We start from the raw sequence: 16,497 nt of genomic DNA on the forward strand, positions 1-16,497 counted from the left end.
CAAAGGAGTCAGTGTGCTAAAATTTCTTCATTTTCCTTGTTTAGAATCAGAGGTGCTAGTTTCAAATACTTTTTAGTCTGAAATCTGTATGCTAGATATTGAATAAGGTGGTTTTATTGTTTTTTTGTCACTTTGAATAATATTTCTGTTCATGTTAAAAACAAAATCAACTCTCTGTATAAATATATCAGGTGACCGTTAAGGCCCATGGGCCTCTTGTTTAAAGTAAGTTCCGTTGGTGTGTGAACACTTCGGTTTAAACCTGAAAACCCGATTAACCTGTAAACCTGATATATCGCCAAACTCCTTATACCGCCAAAATCACAGAGGACAGAAAGTGGCGGTAAAACGAGGTTTAACTGTACCAGTAGATTATAAATGGCACTGAACTTAAATTATAGAGGTAGCACACCAACCTAATACTGGTAGATTGCTACATGGAACTGGATATGCCGAATGGTACAGAATACAAGAATAGAGACGGCAAGCTCTGAACATCAGGCCCAGGGGTACATAACAGGTTAGATGACACAAGCAAAGATCTTGCACACTCTGATGTCAAATTATATGAGCCACAACAAACACCAAATTTTACTTAGATCAATTGTAATTTACTGATCTGATAACATGCCTACTTAACAATAAGGTATAATGTTTACTACTGTGTATATGAAACAAAGTCATACATTTTCTTATATCAAATACTGTACAATGTGCAACTTTAATGAAAATGTTGAACTGCGGACTGCATAAGAAAGTAACAAGAATGTTTCATGTTAATACAAGCTTCAATCCTACACGTTTAGTCATCATGACAGCACAAGACATAGTTTACTGCAGAGGTCATATCTTTTCAAATTCCTTTTTTGGGATCAGTTCATCATCCATACAAAAGTGAGTCTGTAAACTTGATTAAAATTGAAAACATCAAATATTGTCCACTTCCTTGATTTTAACAAAAACATAAAGAATGCAATGATCGTTATTGTTGGAACTGTTTGTCCCTATAGTACCAGACAGCTGATATTATACATTGTTGGAACTGTTTGTCCCTATAATACCAGACAGCTGATATTATACAACTGATATTGTTGATCTTGGCTTTTGATATTTGTCAGCTCTACAGTCCTTGCAGTGTAAATCAGCAGTGTTACAGTCCAATGGTATAAGAGCGTCCAGAAGGGTTATGGATGGGTATCACGCGGGGTTTTGTGACCAGCCATTCATACCACACGTTCTTAGCACTGACACACCTCCAGATTTCTACAGAGAGTTTTTCCCCTTTCTTTAGGTACTGCGGAACCTGAAAATAAATTATACCTGTATCAAATTTTGTACACTTGTTTTTATATCCTTCAATACCTTGAAAACGTATTCTCCAAGACCTGCAATGTATCAGGAAATATGTTTGAAAGCAAATTAGTTTCATACCAAAAAAACTAATAAGAATATGCCTTTCAACTAGTTTCAAGTACAAGAAGTTATAGATAGGGTATTCTTTATTGAAGGATTGAAATGTATGCTTATAATCATTTAACAACACAGTTCTGTCCAGACATATTCCTTTTGGATCACAATATGTGTTATGTGCCTTAACCACTCAGCCTCTGCAGCCCCCTTAGCCCTTTCATCCCTATGTAACTTTAGTAGACTCTACCATGCATTGATCTGGATGAGTCCATTATGGTCTACAGTGGTGAAAGGGTTATGGACTACTACGGGAAATGTAAATACAATGTACAAACAAGTGATGTTCATAGACAGGTACATTTTTAAAAAGGTTTCACTATTTTACTCCTATAGTTATTGAAAGTTTGTTCTGGCAGAGGACCTCACTGTACCTAATTGTACCTACCTTTATTGGAAACAAGATCGGGAACCAGCTGAACATCCCTGTCGAATGTGTAGAGGGAAGGATACCTAGAGAATACAAGGAGGCTATAATGTAACAAATGGCTGGGCATCCTTTGGTTACACAAGTTTTTATAATATTTACAGCATTTTTAATGTAGCTACAAAAATAAAATATTAAAGATGATATACATAAAACCTAAACAAGACAATGTCTTTTCTTGACAAGTGAAAATTGAATTACAATTTCAAACTCATGGAAATACCTTGATAATGTGAAATTTACACCAACTACATACTGTAATAACCTTTAAAAATTAGAATCACTCATTTATGATCAGAAGGGCAAATGACCTGATACAGCACTTACTTAGCATAACATCACCGTAGAGTCTTGTGTCAAAGTAGCCGGCAAGACCATGCAGCACCGAATTCTCCTCTACAGCAAACTCCAGAGTGGCATACCGACTGTTGTCTATCACCTTTTCTGTATCACAGTATAAACAATGTCAAAAGTTTGATAATTGATATGTACCGGTAGGCGTTTTCAGATTTCAGGCGAGTAATACCGTAAATGTTTTTTTTTATTTCTGGTATATCAGTATACAGTGTTTTTGTTACCTACCAAGTTTTACAACAGCCTGTTCCTTTATGAATTGGAAAAATAAAGCATTGTTTGTATTAAAATTGGGAATATATTCCTCAATCTTTTGGTAATTTTGGGAAAATAAGGTACTTTTCAGCTAGGGGAATAGTCTGTATTTGGCAGTAAAACTGAGCAAAAAATAATTACTGGTATAATGTCACAATGATAACATCCATTGTCGGAGAATATAGACTTCAATTTCAGCACAACATATAAAGAAATTAACCAGTTTAAGTGAGAAGTAAGACAACTGTGGACAGTTTATATCCGTTTTGAGTTTGTCCCAACTTTGATATCCTGGAATTGTTTTTGTAAAGAAGCATGTCCAAACTTGGACAAGTCTACATGTTTTATTGTACCTCAGTACTATCGTTATATATTGGAGCCTAACATAGAGCTTTAGAATAGGAAAACATTTGCCAGATGCATCTAAATCAGGAATTTTACCAAGTGAATCATGTTTTGGAAAATTTTTAAAGATTTTGGAAAATTTAAGAAGCAGTTCTGATCTTTAGGTGTAATATATTATATGAAGCCCACAATCAAGAGCTTACATTAATTTTTTTTAATCTGTAGCAAGTCTTGGGGACATAATAAGAACATATAACTGGTGGAATTCAATCCTTGTGCAGATTTTTAACCTGTAAAACAGTGTAGAACACAATGTGAAATGGCTTCCAACTTACCACGGTTAGGATGATGAAAGTGAAAGGCTGGCTTGGGTTCAGCGATCAGCTGGCAGTTGTGGAGGCGCACCACGTATGGCATCTCAAAGTTATACTGTTCAACAGAAAATTGAGAAGAAACAATCAGGCTTGTGTAACAGACCGTGGCTGCTCAATACAAACCCCAAAGCTCTAAAATGTAAGTCTCTAACCTTCATCACTGAGACACAAAGCATGACCTAATGACCTACCTCAAGTGGCTTGTCCTTTTCCTTGCATGATTTGACCTCGTTGTGGAGTTTCTCTGATTGGAGGGGTGCCAAATAGGACTGATATTCACAGGGGATGCTGATTCCATCATCTGCAAAGGGAGATCACTCTCATCATCAGTTCTTATTTTAACACCAGCTACAAATATCTCAAGTCATGTAGCAACAGCTTTAGCCCCAAACCATCAAGTTATTTTGCTAATTTCCATAGAACAGTGAAGAAAAACACACCATTATGAGAGATATCAAGAAATGAAGTAACCATTTCATTTTTTGACAACCTCTGAATATCAAAACTTGTATAACATTCCAAGTATTTGATTCTAAGACAAGGTGTGGAAACAATCAAAACCACTCCAACAATGAAAGGAGAACAAATACAATGTATATATGGCCTTATTAAACTTTCTAATACCTCAATGTCTCCCCCTAAAGGTTCGTCGATAGAACACATCTTCTTTATCCAAGAGTATATTTTCTTAAGAGGCAACTAATGCAGAGTCCCCACTGGAAGTATCAGACGATTTCTTCTTCTGTATTCTACTTTTAATTGGGGACATTAAATACACAGAAATTGATCCACTTGGCCTAATGCAACACTTAGGAGCTCTGTCTACCCACTCTTTTGGTTGTGCCTCCCTACACACTTGTCTATATATGACTCAATCTGTTACTAGGATGTAACCTGAACTTCACAAAACCTAAATACATATAATCTTCAAAGAACTCCTGATGGCTGGTACCAATATTCATGAATCTTTACCTCGGTTCCTGTAGATTGAACCTTCTACATGAGAAAAAGTTTGGTTGTGTGGTCAGATTTAAAAGTGTTGATCAAACTTCGCATAGGAATGAGTTATTACTAGTTGTTTACCTTGTAAGAACCTCTGAGCCCCGTCTAAACATTCAGGTGAAAGCTCATTGTCTCCAAAGGATCCAAGTAGCTCACTGACCAGGATGTCTGCCTTTTCTGGTGCCTGCCACTGACGCATGTCGCATGAGATCACATCCACCTGGTCGCCCCACATCTCGTCTTTCATGTTCTCTAGACTACACAATAAGTGAAACATTGACATAAGACCCTTCCCAGCAAAATCTAAGCCACCAATTTGATTACAAAGATTCAACTTATTTATTGAAAAATAATGAAAGATGAAGTCCAGTAGAATATATTTTAAATGTGCCAGAACTTTAAGAAGTCAATCACCCAAGCTGTCAAAAACTTATCTCAGACACCAGGGAGCTGGAACAAATATTTAATTTATGCATTAAATTAAACGTTCAATAAAGGGAAACAACCGGGTATCAGAACAGTTGACTTCAGGTGTTATAAGGTACCTTATAAAAACAGTTAAAAGTTTCATTCTAATACGAAATAAACTAGCATTGTGTCTTTTACTCTTAATATCAGGTAAATGAGTGGACACTTGAACATTTTGAATGTATATCTTTGAGTTGACTTACGTAACAACAGCGTTGGGATTTTTTTCCACAGCGTAGAGTTTGCGTATTTTACGTTCCGCCTGGTATGCCGCGGCCAGTGCAGCTCTGACGAGTGGTCCTCTGCCTGCCCCTACTACCATCAGCACTCTGTCAACACAACATCACATCAACTGTACATATCTTTACTGTCCAGTCCACTTTGTCCATTTATCAATAATATTATGTTTCAATCATGCTAGCTACATAAAAGCTGAAATATTTAAATGTAGTCTTGTCGGGTGAATTTGTTTTCATTCAATCGAGCAATATGCAGTGACTCGTATTATGTACAGGGTAAGTTTTTGATATGTATGAGGTAGGTGTTTGATCAATTAATAAGAACAAGGTAGATATTTGAATACTTACACGCTCTTTGTTTCTTTTTCCTCAGGAGGAATCCTATCCAGTAAAGCACAATAAATTGCCTAAACATACAAAAAAAACATGATCAATCATTGAACTTTTCTTTTCATTTTTATTTTAACCTATGTCTCCTACCATTATTTCTTTTAACTTTTTTACATGATCCCCAAATGCATTAATTAGTCATTAAGAACCTGTTTTTTTTATTATCACAAGATGCATCTACCAGAAATACAATTTTTACTATGATTACCACATGATGCGATGTTTGATTGACCCCGATATGTAACTAACATTTATGTACCTTTGGATTTGTTCCCATATGTAACATGTAACTAACATTTGTGTACCTTTTGATTTGTTCCCATATGTAACATGTAACTAACATTTACATTTTGTATGTACCTTTTGATACTGCGAGTATTTCACTGGATCCTTCTCAAAAATCTCATAGGTTTGTGACTCCAGGTTATCCATCAATGGCTGAAATCAAAATATCATTCAAGTGAAAAAAGAGAAGGAAATGCGGCTATTTGAACAATGAACATCTCATATTCTAGATAGTATGATAAAAAATAACGATTTCCATTTCATTCACTTATGAAAGTACATGATTTTGGAAATTTCCCCTAATTTCTCTTTTTAGCTCTGACACCAGACTCTCACTAATATGAAACTTAAACAGAAAAAAACTTATACATGTAATGATAAATGAATGTTATCTGAACTCATATATATCTCCATAAATAGCATGTATGATGACTTGAACCAGTGTTAAGAGTAAATTCTTATATTAAACATGAAATAGCATAAAGACTTAACCCTTCCCAGTAACTAATGATTAGTATATCTTTCCTGTTATAGATGTAATGACTGGCCTAAATCCTCCTGTAACTCATGTAATTATTAGTATATCTTTCCTGTTATAGATGTAATGACTGGCCTAAATCCTCCTGTAACTCATGTAACAATTAGTATATTTTTCCTGTTATAGATATAAGGACTGGACTAAATCCTCCTGTAACTCAGGTAATAATTAGTATATCTTTCCTGTTACAGATGTAATGACTGGACTAAATCCTCCCGTAACTCATGTAATGATTAGTATATTTTTCCTGTTAGAGATGTAATGACTGGACTAAATCCTCCTGTAACATGAAATAGCATAAAGACTTAACCCTTCCCAGTAACTAATGAGTAGTATATCTTTCCTGTTATAGATGTAATGACTGGCCTAAATCCTCCTGTAACTCATGTAATGATTTGTATATCTTTCCTGTTATAGATGTAATGCCTGGACTAAATCCTCCTGTAACTCAGGTAATAATTAGTATATCTTTCCTGTTACAGATGTAATGACTGGACTAAATCCTCCCGTAACTCATGTAATGATTAGTATATTTTTCCTGTTAGAGATGTAATGACTGGACTAAATCCTCCCGTAACTCATGTAATGATTAGTATATTTTTCCTGTTAGAGATGTAATGACTGGACTAAATCCTCCTGTAACATGAAATAGCATAAAGACTTAACCCTTCCCAGTAACTAATGATTAGTATATCTTTCCTGTTATAGATGTAATGACTGGAATAAATCCTCCTGTAACTCATGTAATTATTAGTATATCTTTCCTGTTATAGATTTAATGACTGGACTAAATCCTCCTGTAAATCATGTAATGATTAGTATATTTTTCCTGTTATAGATATAAGGACTGGACTAAATCCTCCTGTAACTCAGGTAATAATTAGTATATCTTTCCTGTTACAGATGTAATGACTGGACTAAATCCTCCTGTAAATCATGTAATGATTAGTATATTTTTCCTGTTAGAGATGTAATGACTGGACTAAATCCTCCCGTAACTCATGTAATGATTAGTATATTTTTCCTGTTAGAGATGTAATGACTGGACTAAATCCTCCCGTAACTCATGTAATGATTAGTATATCTTTCCTGTTATAGATTTAATGACTGGACTAAATCCTCCTGTAAATCATGTAATGATTAGTATATTTTTCCTGTTAGAGATGTAATGACTGGACTAAATCCTCCCGTAACTCATGTAATGATTAGTATATCTTTCCTGTTATAGATGTAATGCCTGGACTAAATCCTCCTGTAACTCAGGTAATAATTAGTATATCTTTCCTGTTACAGATGTAATGACTGGACTAAATCCTCCTGTAACTCATGCAATAATTAGTATATCTTTCCTGTTATAGATGTAATGCCTGGACTAAATCCTCCTGTAACTCATGAAATGATTAGTATATTTTTCCTGTTAGAGATGTAATGACTGGACTAAATCCTCCCGTAACTCATGTAATGATTAGTATATTTTTCCTGTTAGAGATGTAATGACTGGACTAAATCCTCCTGTAACTCATGCAATAATTAGTATATCTTTCCTGTTATAGATTTAATGACTGGACTAAATCCTCCTGTAAATCATGTAATGATTAGTATATTTTTCCTGTTAGAGATGTAATGACTGGACTAAATCCTCCCGTAACTCATGTAATGATTAGTATATTTTTCCTGTTAGAGATGTAATGACTGGACTAAATCCTCCTGTAACTCATGCCCAGCCATTTTATGTATGGTTATGGGGTGGGGATCTCAACTGTTTCCAATCTGTGATTCAGAACCTAGGTCCCTAGGGTTGTGGCCAGACCCCAGGATCAATTCTATTATCATGACTTCATTCGTCTCTTTATGCCCAACAATTGTATATATAGTTTTGGGGTGGGGATCTTAACCGTTTCAAAGTTATGACCCAGGGGTTAAGTATCCAAGGGTGGGGCAGACCCTGGAAGTGAATGTGCATTCATCTCTTTATACTCAGCAATTGTATATATGGTTATATGGTGGGGATCTCAACTGTTACCAAGCTGTGACTCAGAAACTAGATCCCTAGGGGTTCAGTAAGACCCCAAGGTCTATTCTAATATCATGACTGCACTCGTCTCTTTATGTCCAGTATTTGTATATATAGTTTTGGGGTGGGGATCTTAACCGTTTCAAAGTTATGACCCAGGGGTTAAGTCTCCAAGGGTGGGGCAGACCCTGGAAGTGAATGTGCATTCATCTCTTTATACTCAGCAATTGTATATATGGTTATAGGGTGGGGATCTCAACTGTTACCAAGCTGTGACTCAGAAACTAGATCCCTAGGGGTTCAGTAAGACCCCAGGGTCTATTCTAATATCATGACTGCATTCGTCTCTTTATGTCCAGTATTTGTATATATAGTTTTGGGGTAGGGATCTCAACTGTTTCGAAGTTATGACCCAGGGACTATGTCTCCAAGGGTTGGGCCAGACCCCAGGGATATCCTGGAAGCATATGTGCATTCTTCATTATACTCAGCAATTGTATATATGGTTATACGGTGGGAAACTCAACCATTTCTAAGTAATAAACTTTTTTTGGCCCCACCCCTTAGCCAGGGGGTCAGCCCCACCAATTGTACATTTTTGAATCTTTGCCTCACATGAATGCTTCCAACGAAATATGATTGATATCCAGTCAAAGTTCTACAGAAGAAGTCGTATATAGCAATGTAGCCAAATTGCCCACTTTTGGCCCGCCCCACATCCCCTGGGGGGTCAGCCCCACCTTTTGTTCAATTTTGAATCCCCATTACCTAGGGATGCTTAAAGTAAAATATGGGTGATATCCATCTCTTAGTTCCAGAGAAGAAGTTGCTTAAAGCAATATAGCCAAATAATGGGGGTCAGCCCCACCATTTGCACAATTTTGAATCCACACTTCCTAGTGATGCTTCCGATAAAATGATTGATATCCAGTGCATAGTTCTACAGAAGAAGTCACTTGTAGCAATATAGCCAAATTGCCCACTTTTGGCCCTGCCCCTCAGCCCCCTGGGGGGGGGGTCAGCCCCGCCATTTGTACAATTTTGAATCTCCACTACCTCGGGATGCTTCCAGTCAAATATGGTTGATATCCGTCTCTTAGTTCCAGAGAAGAAGTCGCATAAAGCAATATGGCCAAATAACCCTTTTTGGCCCCGCCCATCAGCCCCCTTAGGGGTCAGCTCCACCAATTGTTCAATTTTGAATCCCCGCATCCTATGATTGCTTCCGACCAAATGTGATTGATATCAAGTGCATAGTTCTACAGAAGAAGTTGTTTATAGCAATATAGCCAAATTGCCCCCTTTTGGGCCCCACCCCTCAGCCCCTTGGGGGATTAGCCCCACCATTTGTACAATTTTTGAATCCCCACCACCTAGGGATGCTTCCATTGAAATTTAGTTAAATTCCAATCAGTGATTAAGAAGAAGACGTCGTTTGAAGAAATTGTTGACGCACGGATGACGGACAGACGACGAACGCCACAGTATGGCATAAGCTCACCTTGGTCCTTCGGACCTGGTGAGCTAATAATGATCTAAGTATATCCCTCTAGAGATACCTGTAATGGACATTGCAGGTAATCTTCATATCCTTTAGCAAACTGAGTGACTGGATCAGTGGGAGGCTGAGTCTGTAACAGAAACACACATTATTTTCAAAGGTCATCTCTTCTGATGAACAGGAGATATAACAGGAAACACTAGACATCAAGGACAATACAGATACCAGGAATACCCCTTACATATGATCCTTTTTACCTCTCACACAATCATATTTACCTTTACATATGATCCTATTTACCTCTCACACAATCATATTTCCCTTTACATATGATCCTATATTCCTGCCACACAATCATTATTTCCCCTTAATATATATATATATTTCTTTTACACCAATTATGAAACAAGTTATTACAACTTATAATGTTAATTACTCTTATTGGCATGGATGTTAGGGGGCTAGGGGTCTTAATGTGGGAGAAAACAAGTATACCCGGAGAAAACCCACATGGTCAGGAGGGTGACTCCATACTAACGTCCGATCAGAGAGTCGAACCCCAAACAAGTATACCCGGAGAAAACCCACATGGTCAGGAGGGTGACCCCATACTAACATCTGATCAGAGTCAAACCCCAACCACGTTGGTGAAAGGTGAGTGTGTTACCTACACATTAACCTATTTCCCATACACATTAACCTATTTCCCATACACATTTGCCTATTTCCCATACACATTAACCTATTTCCCATACACATTAACCTATTTCTCATACACATTAACCTATTTCCCTTACTAACCTATTTCCCGTACATATTTACATATTTCCCATACACATTAACCTATTTCCGTTACTAACCTATTTCCCATACATATTTACATATTTCCAATACACATTAACCTATTTCCCTTACCCATTAACCTATTTCCCATACACATATACATATTTCCCATACATATTTAAATATTTCCCATACACATTAACATATTTCCCATACCCATTTGCATATTTCCCATACACATTAACATATTTACCATACACATTAACATATTTCCCATATTCATTAGCCTATTTCCCATACACATTAACCTATTGCCCATACACATTACCCTATTTCCCATACACATTAACCTTTTTCCCATACACATTAACCTATTGCCCATACACATTACCCTATTTCCCTTACACATTAACATATTTCCCATATTCATTAGCCTATTTCCCATACACATTAACATATTTACCATACACATTAACCTATTTCCCTTACACATTAACCTATTTCCCATACACATTTGCATATTTCCCATACACATTAACCTATTTCCCATACACATTTGCATATTTCCCTTACACATTAACATATTTCCCATACACATTTACATATTTCCCATACACATTAACCTATTTCCCTTACACATTAACATATTTCCCATACACATTTGCATATTTCCCATACACATTAACATATTTCCCATACACATTAACATATTTCCCATACACATTATCTTATTTTCCTGACACATCTTAAATTTCCTGCATGCAGTTTATATTTTGGTTATGATATTAAAACCTGATGATATTCTGTTATCTTTCCAATGGACATCATATTATATATCTCAAAGAAACAAATATTCATTTCTGCCTCTCACAAGGACAATAAATGTATTATATATCAAACAAATATATCGTAAAATAATGCAGGTACATACAACACCTGTAACATTACCTGGAACAGGTGGTCAAGATATTGCTGGTAGGCATGGACACCTTTGTCTTGGTGTCGTTCCACACCGGTAAGGACTAACTGGACATCCAACTGTCATGGTAAACATAGGTTGAATAAATATTCGATGTGTGTTCAGCAATTGGGAAAGTCATATTCCGTCTTTGCGTATTGCAGAGTTATCTTCTCTTGTGAGCAGGTATTGATTGTTTCGTCACTTGTCTGTGAGAGTAACGTCATCAATTTTTGAGAAAACGATGTAATTTTCTCACACAAAAACCAATGACGTAACAATCAATACCTGCTCCCAAGAGAAGATAACTCTGCAATACGCAAAGACGGAATAGATCTATCACCAAAGCTAGAGCTCTCCGTTCTAATGTACGAATGGGGAACAACTTAGAACTCATAAGCTCAGATGTAAGTACATCAAACAAACAACTTGTAATGCACATAGTACATTAAATTTTCTTATATTTATAAAGTCATTTACACTTATTAGATTTATTGAGACATTTTAATATATTACTAAATACTTTTTTTTTATTATACCACTAAAGACATTTTTTTAGAGATGTTTTTAATTAATCAAATTGGTAAATCAAGAGTAGAATTAAATCCTATTAATATCATTACTCCCAAAATGAGTTCTAGCTCCCAACCATTTCAGCCAGGTCAATAGCACAAACAACTTTGGGACATAATGGGTCACTTTAAGTACTGAGAAACTCCATGCTAAATTTACCCTGAAGAGCTTATAGAGAAATAGCTGATGGGCCCTAGACAGCACTGGATAACCCTTCTTGTTGGTCATAAAAAGACTGGTCGAGATGTGGACACACTTGATTGGTTCAGCCAGCCATCGGTCAAGGATGTGATCTGGAGGGAGATCAGCACACAGCTCCAGGGCCACCTTGATCCTCTTGTTACCGTCACACACTGTCCGGAATGTGTGCCACCTGTAACCATATATCTAGTTTAGACAATGATAAAAACTTGATTTTAGATCAATAGATAAAGGTTTTATACCATGAAGATAAAATTGGAATGAACTATCACAAGATCAAAAACCATAAAACTTCTAAGGGCGATCCAAATGATCAGTTTGCAGCTAAAAAACTGCGTAAACTTTATTTATTTCACAACAATTATGAAACAAGTTTTATCGACTTAAATTGATTACTAACGTTGGCCCATACGGAACCACGATGGGGGTCTTAGTGTGGGAGGAAACCAGAGTACCTGGAGAAATCCACGTGGTCGGGTAGGTGACTTTTACCTTTTCATGTATGATCAGGGAATTGAACCCTGGCCGTCTGGGGGATGGCGAGTGTGTACAATCCACTGCACCACCAGACCATGTAATTATCCAATTGTACATTTTATGTAAGAACTTAATAAGGACACCTCCAAACAAGTTCTTTAGTAGTTTTAAAATCTTGTTTGATTGCTTAAGATATGAACAGCTAGTTCAGTAATAAGTTAATGAACATGAGCTGATTACCATTCCCAGGTATCCTCAATCTGCTCCTCGGGTGTCCCCTCCTCACCCTCAATCAGGTTGTCCACCTGATCCTTGGCCGACATCAGAGGAACATGGATCCAGTATTGCTATAGAAACAGTAGCAGCTCTCATTGATACATCATTAGGGGAACGTAAAAGCATATGCAGTACAAAATCAGAGTGCCACATTCATGTTTTTAGACTTATCTTTTGGAAGTCTAAGTTTTCTAAAACTAAGTCCATAGGTGTGATAGGGGTTAGGGGTTGGCTTCCCCTACCAATCCCCACTTCAGGAGATATGTTCTGATAACCTATCAAAATTTGAATGATATTTCACTAGCTGAAAATCTGGCAATTGGAAACTTCAGAAAAAATTGGGCCCTTGATGTACATATACAACATACCTTGTCAAAAATTGTATTTGTATATAAGAGGTAGGGTTAAATTATTTCTTAACTTTTTAATAAATTTTGTTTCACTTTACAGACATATATATATTGAATAACTGTTCCTAAAAATGAGTTAATATCTGATTTATTTAAAAGGTCATTTAGAAGTCTTTTATCTCATTGGAAAAAAAATCATCATTTCCCCCAACATTAAAGAAAGTCTAACTTAGTATGGTAATATTGATCTGAACAACAGATCCCAGGTAATACATGTCCTAAATGGCTAGCCTGAAGTAGTTCTTTGGTTACCTGCTGGAAGTAGCTGGATATGAGTTGCTGGTTCAGACACCTTGCCACATTGCTCACATTCTTGTTGCGCAGGGAGATGAGGATGGCAGGCAGACCCAGATGTGAGGCATAGGCCAGCTCTTGTTTGAACGCCTGTGTAATATAATATAAATATTAATTTTAAGGGCAACTTAAAAAAATAAATATTTCTGACAATGCCTAATTTTTGCATTACATGAACACAAATATATGCTGAAAATTAACCATACCTTGTTTCCAAATCACTGCCATATTTAATGATTTTCTCACTAATTGATTTTAATTCTGTGCCACAATCCTATACAGTTATGAGTATAGTGGCAGAACTTACCAGTTCAGAGTTCTTCCTGATAGTGCCTACTTCTGAATCCAGCTGAATCCACGGTGAAACCTTCCCGACAATGAGAGTGTTCCAATCTGTACGCAAACAGAAATGATTCGGGTTAGTGTTAATAAGTGTCACAATTTCTTCACTGTTCCAGTGTTTGCATCAACTCTGTCCCACATATCAGGCAGAGGTTAAAAATATCACTAGGGATTCTTACCTGGGACCAAGCATGAATTAGTATTGGTAATTGAAAAAGAAATCATAATTATTGAAATACCTGGAAAACTCAGTTAAGATATGTGTAATGGTGATTTAAACTGTTGGGATTTGTAATGGTAAATGTTCTATGCATGATAAAGGGTTGTCCTAGAAACTGTTTATTTTACACTTTTCACTATATGAATTTGTTGTGTTATTGATACATGATCATCAGTTCAATGTTAAATTCATGTCACTATAACTTCACAATTTTTTTTTTAATATGTCGCTAAATGTAAGTGAATGACATCACAGTTTATTACTTACCTTGTCCAGTCAACACTAGATCTGACCGAGTCATGGCCCCAGGCCTGTCCTTGGCTGGTCCATAGATAAATTCCCTCTTGTATCTTGGATTGACAATTGGTAGGCACACAAAATCAAACCTGTAAATAAAATGTGTTAATAATAATTTGGCTTTGATATATCTAGTCAGAATCTGGTCCTTTTTCCTCTACCAGACTTTAAGAGTACCTATGATCACAGTCCTCTTCCTACTCATAGCTTCTCACAGAAGGAATTTTCTTATATGGAGAGAATGCACATGGCAGACTTGAAAGATGGCTATGGGATTTGTAACCAAGTTAAGAGGATTTTTCCACTTTGACTTGAGAGGATACTTAGGAGCTGCAGAGAGAGGATTTTCCAACCTGTTCTGTGGGTTAGAGCGGGGTCGGGTGTGTCACTGCAGGAGAAATTGATGTGGATATTAAGTCTTAAGCAAAGTCACCTAACCAAACCCATTTTGATACTTGCAAGCTTGTATTACACATCAATAACTTTCAAGGTCCTATTGACATAAGTTGATGCAAATCATGTAAACAGAGGCACATTTGACAATGAGAGATTTTTTTGTACTTAAATTAGCATTTGTCTATAGAATACTGACGACCAGGACCTGTGTCCGGCTAGCGTTGATAGGCCAGTTATTCAACGATCGTGTATAACAACCTGTCTGTCATAATCAAAAATTCACGACCTTCTGTACTGTAAAAGATATTGAGTTTCCCCCCTTCCCACAATATCCTATGAACGTTCAGTCTCTCCGAAGGGGTGTATGACATTAGCCAGCTGTGTGACAGGAAACTTATTGGACATTATTAGATATGAGATTATTTTCCAGCTATTATGCATTATAGCAAATATCATCATTACTTGCGATGTAGTCGTTTTGAACTCCCATAGAAGTTTGAAACAATCGCAGAAGCTGACTTTTTATATTAAAGCCTGTGATAATAATGTATTAAAATTAAAATGAGGAGATCATTTGATTTGTTCATAAGTGTCCAGTTTCACCTGACCCAACCTATAGATACTCCAGGAGTTACATAATACATTCACTTACATATGTACGTTCTCTAGATCTGCACCCCTGGATTATTTCATAGCAAAAGTGAAATCTCTTTGGTCTACTTCCTAGCGGTCAGTGCACGTTGTGTTCCTTAGAATTACATACTCACAAAACCAATCAAAATACATGTAACAAAATTGCTTCAGCGGAAAATGTACTTTCACCAGTCAAGTTAACTGAACTGAGTTTGGTTGGGTTTAATTTTGTTAACGTCCTATTAACAGCTAAGGATATTTAAGGACCTGCCTCCATGGGTGTAGTGTATGCCTGCTTGCGTGTGTGTATGCAGGAGACAGGGTATGTTGTTGTGCTTGCCTCCTTGTAATAGCACGGATCTGATGACAACTTTATAGTGCTATTTTACTGATATACCATGCCGAAGGCACCCAGCACAGCATTCCCCCGGTCACATTATACTGACAACAGGTGACCAAGTTGTTGCCATTCCCCTAAATGCTCAGCTTTTAGCAGGGAATAACAATTACCATGTTTAAGGACTTTGGTATGTCCCGGCCTAGGGAGAGAACCCATTGCCTTCCTCACCTGGGCAAACGCTCAACATTAAAGCCAAAAGTGAGGTGTTGCCAAGCAAGGCGCTAGGAAATAAAAGGAAGTTAGAAGTAGAAAGAAAGAAAAAGATTCCAAATATTGTAATGGGTGCATCAAACAACCTAGGGCGAACGGTGTTTAGGGCGAAACAACCCGTTAGTCGACGTTACCGGAAAAATATGTGCGTCGCTTGATTTTGATAGTATTCAATTTTTGGTTGGTTTTCAACAAATTGGACGAAGACGTTTTACTTACCCCGATTTACAGACGTTGTCTAACGTAGTATTAATGTCGGGACAGCAATGGTAATCTCTACCGCAAGACAAACGACCAGTCATCCTGCTAAGAACCGGCATGGTAAGTACTTCTACACCGGAAGTGGAACTTATTCGGAACACCTTTGA

The 16,497-nt window shown here is 36.8% G+C and overlaps 1 protein-coding gene across 1 annotated transcript; it reads right to left on the reverse strand.

Moving 5' to 3' along the window:
• Window positions 1–595: 595 nt before the first annotated feature.
• Window positions 596–16,472, reverse strand: LOC110443758 (protein arginine N-methyltransferase 5-like). Its single transcript, XM_021488147.1, has 17 exons — window positions 16,349–16,472; window positions 14,461–14,579; window positions 13,939–14,024; window positions 13,590–13,721; window positions 12,892–12,998; window positions 12,133–12,346; window positions 11,391–11,480; window positions 9,718–9,789; window positions 5,682–5,759; window positions 5,280–5,338; window positions 4,896–5,021; window positions 4,306–4,481; window positions 3,414–3,523; window positions 3,184–3,277; window positions 2,222–2,338; window positions 1,856–1,920; window positions 596–1,303 (listed from the first exon to the last, which is right to left on the reverse strand). Exons 1-17 carry the CDS (start codon window positions 16,447–16,449, stop codon window positions 1,151–1,153), a joined length of 1,899 nt encoding a protein of 632 aa, XP_021343822.1. The 5' UTR covers window positions 16,450–16,472; the 3' UTR covers window positions 596–1,150.
• Window positions 16,473–16,497: the final 25 nt, after the last annotated feature.

Source organism: Mizuhopecten yessoensis, unplaced genomic scaffold (assembly GCF_002113885.1).
Source record: "Mizuhopecten yessoensis strain PY_sf001 unplaced genomic scaffold, ASM211388v2 scaffold716359, whole genome shotgun sequence".
NCBI classification, from domain to species: Eukaryota; Metazoa; Mollusca; class Bivalvia; order Pectinida; family Pectinidae; genus Mizuhopecten; species Mizuhopecten yessoensis.

Coding starts and splice junctions, on each gene's coding strand:
- LOC110443758 (XM_021488147.1), bottom strand. CDS start 16,449: ATGCCGGTTCTTAGCAGGATGACTGGTCGTTTGTCTTGCGGTAGAGAT. Junction 5,339..5,681: donor AATACTCGCAGTATCAAAAG/GTACATACAAAA, acceptor TTGTATGTTTAG/GCAATTTATTGTGCTTTACT. Junction 1,304..1,855: donor CGATCTTGTTTCCAATAAAG/GTAGGTACAATT, acceptor ATTTATTTTCAG/GTTCCGCAGTACCTAAAGAA.